We start from the raw sequence: 8,121 nt of genomic DNA on the forward strand, positions 1-8,121 counted from the left end.
AAACTATCTGAGCAGGAAAAGAACAATATAGCATGAAGCAATAAAGTATGTTTAAAAAGCTAGGTTAATTAATTCCTTTGTAGCAAGAAACAAATCATTGCTTCTGGGTTTGTATCCATGCAATTTTATTTTGTACTTCAGTGTAAATAAAAAAGTTTATTAAACACAATTACAGTAAGAATAAGGATTTTAATACTAAATCTGAAATTGCTTTCTCCCTTTTTTTTTCTCTTTACTCATACCAATACTGTGTTTTTATTTCTATTAATAAGGGATTTCAGAACAGATGAGTAGAAAGATCCAGTGTTGTTTTACGAAGTAGATATTGCAGTTTATGTTTGTGGCTTTTATTGAGTGCCTAGAGTGACAACTTGGAGGGCTTTTATGACTTCTCTAGCAAAACCCAGGGAACTTGTTTGCCCTCCTTCCACAAGGGCAGATCTCCCTCGCTCCGCTTTCACCACGCACGTTGCCTGGACACAAACTTTCAGCGTATCCGACGGCACCAGCAGCTTAAAACTCCAGTATTTCTCAGCCTTGATTCCCCCAGGCCTCAACACGCCGGGTGGAAACCGCCGTAGTGCCAGGAGCGTCCCGGTGCCTGAGGCGTGCCCGAGGGGCACCCACTCCCCTCCACCAGCACCCCGCTTCGTGCCCCCACCACAGCGTGGCCAGGAGCCCGAGCAAACCGGGGCGGCTTTAGGGGAAGGTTCCCTCTTTTTAGGGGAAGCCGAGGGCAGGAGGAGGCAGCATGGAGCAGCGGGCAGCCCGCCGGGCCCAGCCGCAGCCCCGCACGCTACCTCCCCCCTCACCTCCCCTCAGCGGCCGCCATTTTAAACCGTCACCTCCCCCCTCCCTCACGGGGGGCGCTTCCCTTCGTTAAGTTTATTTTTTATTATTTTGTTTTCCCACACGGTAGGGGTTGCCCACCCCTCTCCCTCCCCCCTTAGAATAGCCAACCCTCGGCTTATTTCCGATTTTGGGCCGTTTTCAGCACAAATCGTTCAAATTTTCCCCGCCTCCTCCCATTCTTTCCGGGTCACGCCACAGCAGCCTTCAACGGCCGCTTTAAAACGGCGGCGAGCCGGGCACTTAAACACTAAATTTCCACCTTCCGCCTCAGGGAAGGGCGGCTGATTAGAAAAAAAAAAATAGGAAAAAAAGATTAAAAAAAGCGTCGGGGAGAGGTGAATCCCCACCACCACCCCCCAATTTCTCTTCCGGGGCGGCGGCGGCCATTTTGTGGCGTTAAGTAGGCGCGCGCGGGCGGCGCCCCGCTCATTTCCTCACAGCGGCGGGCGCGGGCGGTGGCTGCCGGCGCCTCGTCCCCGCTCCGGCCCTCGGCCGCCTCCCGGAGCCCCGAGGTGGGTGCCTGCCCCCCTTCGTCTCCCCGTTGAGGAGCTCTTCTCTTTCCTTTCTCCGCGTTTTTTTGTTTTATTTTTATTTCCCTCCCCTTCCCTCTATGTGCTGTGAGGCCGCTGTGAGGCCTCTCCCCCCCCTCGCGCGCCGGGCCGCGCCGCCTCCTGCCGGCTCCCCACACGCACACGCCGCTTTCCTTCGGGTTTCTTCTCCTCAGCCGCCGCTGCCCCTCGGGGGTCGTTGCCCGCCATGAGCTACGGGCGCCCCCCGCCGGACGTGGAGGGCATGACGTCCCTCAAGGTGGACAACCTGACCTACCGCACCTCCCCGGACACCCTCCGGAGGGTCTTCGAGAAATACGGCCGGGTCGGCGACGTCTACATCCCCCGGGACCGCTACACTAAGGAGAGCCGAGGCTTCGCCTTCGTCCGTTTCCACGACAAACGCGACGCCGAGGACGCCATGGACGCGATGGACGGGGCCGTGCTGGATGGCCGGGAGCTGCGGGTGCAGATGGCCCGCTACGGCCGGCCCCCCGACTCGCACCACAGCCGCCGGGGGCCGCCGCCACGCCGCTATGGGAGCAGCGGTTACGGCCGCCGCAGCCGCAGGTGAGCGCCTGGAAGGGTGGAAGGGACCAGCGGTGTCTCAGGAGCAAGGCAAGGAGCCCTGGCTGATACACGTGTGTGTGCGGTGGGGCTGCTTCGTTTTGTTTCCCTTCCCAAGTGAGTTTCGACCTGGGGAGGGAGCGAGGGGGTTGGCACTGAGAGCACGTGGAGTTGTCTCGTGGAGTTGTCTGGGAGCGGGAGGGTTTCTCTCGCTTACTAGATTTAGCCCCCGGCCACTCACTCTTGAACAATGGCGCCCTCTTAACTCGTTTTCTCGCCCACGTGGGGCCCGTTTCGCCTGCCCTGTCCCGAAGTAGTCGCGGCAGACTGTTGCGCCGCCTGCGTTCGACTTTTAACGCACTTTTTTTCCCCCCTCTCTTGTTATGTTTTAGCCCTAGAAGACGCCGTCGCAGCCGATCTAGGAGCAGGAGCCGCTCTAGGTCCCGCAGTCGGTCTCGTTACAGTCGGTCCAAATCCCGCTCCCGCACACGCTCTCGGTCTCGCTCCACATCCAAGTCCAGATCTGCCAGGAGATCCAAGTCAAAGTCCTCATCTGTGTCCAGATCCCGGTCCAGATCAAGATCTCGGTCTAGATCTAGAAGCCCTCCACCTGCATCAAAGAGGGAATCCAACTCCAGATCCAGGTCTAAGAGCCCTCCCAAGTCTCCGGAAGAAGAAGGAGCTGTATCCTCCTAGGAAAATGGTAATGTACCTCGGGATCAGCACACCTTGCATGTTACTTTATTGTAGCACTTCAGTGGGGTGTTGGGTAGTTTTTAGCATTAATAGCCTGAACCAAGTGGATCCTAATGGGGCACGTTGTTAGCTTTTTTTCTTTCTTGAGCAGTGCTTTTTGGTTATTGGTTTAGGGAAATTAATACCAAAGGGCTTTCTACACAGAAAATTTTCATGTTTTGTTGAGAGATTAATGGCTTGATTTTAATAAAATATTGTATGAGACGCAACCTATGATGAAAATGACTATTTCTTACTGTATTTATCCAACATCTGCATTTTCCCCTTTAAAGCTGCGGTCTCCTGTTTGCTAAAAGAATATTGGCCAGTATTGCAGATTTTAACTGATTTGGCTGATCCTCCAGGGACCAGTTTCTGTGGGCGTGTGTTGGAGCAGGTTTGTCTTTAAATGTTAAAGATACACTATCCTTTTATAATGGAAGATCGGTTCAGTGGCCGTTATACTGACTGGAGGTAACTGTTCTAGAAAAGTGGCAAATTCATTGCAACGAGAAATCAACGGAAACTTAATTTTTCCTCAAGTGGACAACTTGAAGAGGCTTCTAAGGATACACACCGGGTGGGGAAAGGATAGTGTGTCTTTAACCCTTCAAACTGTTTGGTCCTATTTTTTAAAAGGAAAGGGCCTGAGCTAGCTCTGAAGTTAGATAATTGTAGCCAAAGTAGTGACACTTTGTTTTGAATGCTAATTAGAGTTTAGTTAAGTTTTTATTGAGCAGTGTTAGATTTATAACTTTTATATAACTTTTATTTAACTGTTAATAATTTATCGTTAAACAGGCTGGTTTCAAGTTAATGGTGGCTCGACCTACAGCCTGATGCTTATTCTTCTTTGTAACTTAATGCTTCGGCAGAACCTTACATTTGGCCTCTGAATTAAAGCAACACCTGGGGGGAGGTGGAACACTGTGGTAATTCCTAAAACTTTAAGAAATTAGGCAAAGCCAGTTGAAACACAACTAGAAATATACGTGAAGTCATCCACACAAGTGAAAAAAACAAAACACACAAGGTTAGAAACCTAGCTGAACTCTTCTTTCTTCAAACCTAGATGCATCAGATAAATGAGAGCCTACCTAAAGGACGCCTTTGGGGGGAAAAGATCGCTTGAGTCTTCAGTCCATGGGAGAGACCCCTGGCCCGAGCAACCAGCTGTTGAAAAGGTTATTTTGTAACATTTTGTCTAACTTTTTACTTGTTTAAGTTGCGCCTCAAGTGGCAGATTTTACATTTTTATGTGCCATTTTGTTGCTGTTATTCAAATTTCTTGTAATTTAGTGAAGTGAACGACTACCGATTTCATTATTGGCTTGGATATTTGAGGTAAAACTTCATTTTTGTTTATATAGTGCTGACTTTTATTTGAAATTAAACTGATGGCAACTTGCTGCCTCAAGTTTCATACTGAGGAAATATGCAGCCGTTACATGCTGAGTAGCAAACTGTCAAAAAAAAAGAAAGGAAAGAAAGTATGCTCAATTTTGTCTTTATTACTTAAATAAAAATCTGCAAAACTACAATTTGAAATTTACTGTAAATGCTTTTTTACTTTGAATTCAAATAGTATCTTCAAATCCAAATTGGTAGAAATCTTTTCAGGTGACAGTTGATGTTTGAAAGGATTGTTTTATCAGACTCAATTCTAATCTCTTCTCTTATGTATTTTTGTGCACTAGGCGCAGTTGTGTAGCAGTTGAGTAATGCTGGTTAGCTGTTAAGGTGGCGTGTTGCAGTGCAGAGTGCTTGGCTGTTTCCTGTTTTCTCCTGATTGCTCCTGTGTAACGATGCCTTGTCGTGCAGAAACAAATGGCTGTCCAGTTAATTAAAATGCCTGACAACTGCACTTCCAGTCACCCGGGCCTTGCATAAAAATAACGGAGCATACAGTGAGCACATCTAGCTGATGATATACACACCTTATTTTTTCCAGAATGGTAAATCTTGCCAACATGCATATATGAACTTGCATTTGAGAAATGTAATGTTAAGAAAGAAATGGTTCATTCCTCTGTAAGTACTGATTGGTGTATCTTTTGCTTAAGACATCCTGTACTATACCCACTGTCTCTGTAGTTAATATTAAACATTTTTCTGTGTTAACTTTTCTCAACGTAATGTCCGAGTCAGCTTATTTTTAGCTTGAAAAGATTTCTGCAATTATACTGTCAATGTTTAACTTCTATATAGTAACTGAATGCATTCTACTGCTTCTAAATTTTATCCACTGGGGTTGCTTTTAAGTTACTATGGGCAAACTTACTAGTATTGTGACTAACCCGAATGCTGTATGACTAGTGTTGCACACCAGATGATAAACATGAAATCAGACAGGTCTGTTGGACATTGTTATGGAAGATACACACTGAGCAGTACTAATTGCATTTGCTGTGTGCTTGCCCTGCCTCAACAGGCTGCTGCTTGATGGTAGCTAATCTTACAGTAATGATTTTTTCTTCTTGATTTGGATACCAACTGAATTGTAATGTCAACTGTCACATGTCAAGGGTTATTGTAATGCCTTGTTAACTTTATGCATGTATGTTTTAACGGGAATGGGAAGATCTGAATACTTGCAATCTGGCTTGACTGAGGATTAAAAGTACTTTTCTACAAACTGAGGAGCTTGTGTGTTCCAGGACTGCGTGTCTAACAGCAGTCTACATAGTCACTTAAAAACAAAGGGACTGGCTTTTTGTATACAAACCTTCAGGAAAGAGCTTCAGTCCTGGGCAACCGATCCTAAGGGGATATTTTTTTATCTTGAAAGAGTGCGGTTAACCTTTCTTCATAGCTGAAGTTGTGAATTTAAGTTGGATCTTGTGGATTGTCAGGTTGTTAAGCTATGTTGTGTAGTGGCTTACATAATGGAATTGAGTCTTTTGAACTATTACATGGTCTTTGGGAAGGAGGACAAATTTCTCAAAAGCCATAGTTAAACAAATGAACAGCTTTATTTTTACAATGCATGTTTTAAGTACTGCTGAGGGGGTCTGCTTCCCAAAAAAATACGCATGAGGTTTGCTGTAAATCAGACTGTTCTCTGCAGATCCATGCTAAAGTAAAAGTTAAATATCATCTTGTATTGGAACCAACAAGTGGAATAAACTTAAGTACCATCTGATCTTGCCAGTGAGATGATCATCATTTCAATTGTATGTCTGCCTGGTAGTGAAGAGCCAGCCAGGTGCTCTTTGTCTGCACCGAAGGAATGTAACGGAATGGGGGTGTTCTTCAGCTTCCACTTGTAGAGCAAAGCCTCGATAGACCAGTCAGCACTGAGGGGAGGGAACGTCAATGCATGAAAACACAACCCGAGTGTGGAACTTCAGCAGGGATTAGAGGAGGCTGTCACCAAAGTTAAATATGATGCCCCAACACTGAGTTTGTTTACTGTTCTCTATTCGACAATAAACCTGGGGTCAGCTGCTTTTATCTGATGCTCCCAGGATTTATTTGGCTAATACCAACCTGATTCACAGTCTGAGAGCAGCTTAGCCTTTGGAATCAGTGCAGTTGTGCCTCTGAGAAGTTGGTATTCTCTGGTGATGTAAATGAGCTAAGGCAGGATTAAAGTTCTCAGTCCTACACGTACAAAAATGCTTACCTTCGGACTTGGTAAGTAGTCCAGAACTGAGCTTGTGGATTCTTTTCCAGCAAAAAGTAAACTGTAGTTAAAATATCTTCGAAGTCTGCATAGTTGGGAGGAGATAAAGCAGTCTTCGTTAGTCTCCAGATTCATAGAGTAGTTAAATGTCTGCTTATATGAAACAGTGGTTGAAAATCAAAGTAAAGTGCATCTGTAGGAGAAATTTGAGAAGGATGGCCTTGAGCAGTTAGCTAATTATTCCAATTTTCTGATAATTTATCTTCCAGTAGTATTTATGATAGTTTCATATTGCTTACCCCAAGAATAACAAGTTCATTTACAGTATCCCTGTAAAAATCTGACACTTCATTTTTTTTGACAGTGTTTGGAAAGGAGAAGTCCTTGCATTTTGTCCCAAACCAAAGCCACCTGAGAGTGTCACCCTACCTTTTGGGTCAAAAAAGACATCAGACCCTAAAATAACATCTATGGGAGGCAGAGAGAGCAGCTGGGGAGACATCCTCCCCCAGGTGATGCCTAGAACGGGTATGTGGGGCAGGGCGTTCATCAGGCAGCTCCGCCGGCAGTTCTCCAGGCACTGGGGCAGCTCCTCGCTGTCCGACAGCAGCACCTCGGCCCCACACTTGGCAGCCACTATTCCGGGGAGGCTCACGCCTGCTCCGAGCTGGAAGGAGAGGGGAAGGAGAGGGGTTCCGTGAGGGATTCCGTGAACGAGGGGGAACGTGGGAAGGGGAAGGGTGGTGGTGGCGGGGTGTCCTGCTGCCCCACAGCCCCTCACACCCTGCGGCTCAGGGAAGATGCTCCCCAGGGAGAGAGAGCAGTTACCTGAGGGGTAACTGGTAACTGCTTGGGGGCTTGTCTGAGTAGCTAAGTATTAACTTAATTAATTAATTAATCAAGATAATTAATTAAGCAGTTGATCAATTAAGCAATTAATTAAGCAATTAATTGCAGAAGTGGGGCTCTAGGAGCTGCAGGAGGGCTCCCCTGCCCTGCCTGTGAAGCAAAGCATCGCACGAGGCCCATTTTACAGCAATTCTCATGCTTTTCACAGCCCGCCCTTCCCCGCCGCCCCCACCCGGGGTGCTCAGACCCGGGCTCTCCCCCTCCGTTCCCCCGTTACCTCCAGCACCCTGCGGCCGGGCAGCGCTCCCCGGCGGGACCAGACGAACTGTGCCAGCACGGCGGCGCAGGGCCAGACGTAGAGGCCGTAGCGGCGGTCGGAAACCTGCAACACGACCGCGCTGCAACCGGGACCCCCCCGCTGCCCCCCCACGGTTCCCTTCTCCCCGCCCCCCCCCCCCCCCCCCCGTGCCGGTACCTCGGGCACGCGCAGCGTCAGCGCCTCCCGCCGCCCGCCCCCCTCCTCCGCGAACCGGAACCGCCGCGGCTCCGCCATGGCCTCGCCCAATCGGCCGCCGCCACGTCACGGCAGCGGGAGGCGCTGGCCAATGGCAGCCTTGCCAGGTTGCTGCCTCACGCGGAGCGCCGCCGGGCTGGCTTCGCCTCCGCGAAGCCCGGCGCTAGGCCGCAGTACGGCCTCAGCCCGTACGGCCCCGCCGAGCGGCCGGCTGGCCCCGGGAGGCTGAGGGGGAGGCGAGGGGAAGCGGCGAGGCGGGCGGCGGGCGGCCCTCCCCGCTCCGGGCGCGCCCCGCTAGGCCGCCTCCTCTCCCTCCCGCCCGCCGCCAGCACCGCCCTTCCCAAGATGGCCGCCGCGCCGCGCCTCTTTCCCCTCCTTCCCCCTCTCCGCCCAATCAGCGGGCGAGGCGTGACGGAAGACGGCGGCGCGGC

The 8,121-nt window shown here is 49.5% G+C and overlaps 2 protein-coding genes across 11 annotated transcripts; one reads left to right on the forward strand and one right to left on the reverse strand.

Moving 5' to 3' along the window:
- The first annotated feature begins 1,252 nt into the window (after positions 1-1,252).
- SRSF2 (serine and arginine rich splicing factor 2) lies at positions 1,253-4,833 on the forward strand. Of its 8 annotated transcripts, none has more exons than XR_014618964.1 (5): positions 1,253-1,364; positions 1,577-1,970; positions 2,360-3,099; positions 3,190-3,886; positions 4,400-4,833. XR_014618964.1 is itself a non-coding variant. In XM_084298267.1 (4 exons), the coding sequence occupies exons 2-3, from the start codon at positions 1,609-1,611 to the stop codon at positions 2,661-2,663; spliced, it is 666 nt and encodes a 221-aa protein (XP_084154393.1). In that variant the 5' UTR covers positions 1,253-1,364; positions 1,577-1,608; the 3' UTR covers positions 2,664-2,670; positions 3,775-4,833. The 8 variants fall into 8 exon arrangements, 1 of the variants encoding a protein (XP_084154393.1); XR_014618966.1 differs by having other exon boundaries at positions 3,775-3,886; XR_014618967.1 differs by having other exon boundaries at positions 2,360-2,670; positions 2,996-3,099; positions 3,190-4,833.
- Positions 4,834-5,315: 482 nt separating this feature from the next.
- Positions 5,316-7,998, reverse strand: METTL23 (methyltransferase 23, arginine). Of its 3 annotated transcripts, none has more exons than XM_084298264.1 (5): positions 7,652-7,998; positions 7,454-7,558; positions 6,757-6,994; positions 6,328-6,412; positions 5,316-5,998 (listed from the first exon to the last, which is right to left on the reverse strand). In XM_084298264.1, the coding sequence occupies exons 1-5, from the start codon at positions 7,727-7,729 to the stop codon at positions 5,830-5,832; spliced, it is 675 nt and encodes a 224-aa protein (XP_084154390.1). In that variant the 5' UTR covers positions 7,730-7,998; the 3' UTR covers positions 5,316-5,829. The 3 variants fall into 3 exon arrangements, 2 of the variants coding, with proteins under 2 accessions (XP_084154390.1, XP_084154391.1); XR_014618962.1 differs by having other exon boundaries at positions 5,934-5,998; positions 6,328-6,520; XM_084298265.1 differs by lacking the exon at positions 7,454-7,558.
- Between the last annotated feature and the right edge of the window lie 123 nt (positions 7,999-8,121).

This window comes from Netta rufina, assembly GCF_964035555.1.
Source record: "Netta rufina genome assembly, chromosome: 19".
Classification (NCBI taxonomy): Eukaryota; Metazoa; Chordata; class Aves; order Anseriformes; family Anatidae; genus Netta; species Netta rufina.

Excerpts from the sequence above, each read along its gene's own strand:
- SRSF2 (XM_084298267.1), top strand. The coding sequence starts at position 1,609 with ATGAGCTACGGGCGCCCCCCGCCGGACGTGGAGGGCATGACGTCCCTC. Across the intron at positions 1,971-2,359 it reads TACGGCCGCCGCAGCCGCAG|CCCTAGAAGACGCCGTCGCA; the intron begins GTGAGCGCCTGG and ends GTTATGTTTTAG.
- METTL23 (XM_084298264.1), bottom strand. The coding sequence starts at position 7,729 with ATGGCGGAGCCGCGGCGGTTCCGGTTCGCGGAGGAGGGGGGCGGGCGG. Across the intron at positions 6,413-6,756 it reads TGTCTTTTTTGACCCAAAAG|ACTTCGAAGATATTTTAACT; the intron begins GTAGGGTGACAC and ends CCAACTATGCAG. Across the intron at positions 5,999-6,327 it reads ACTACTTACCAAGTCCGAAG|TGCTGACTGGTCTATCGAGG; the intron begins GTAAGCATTTTT and ends CCCTCCCCTCAG.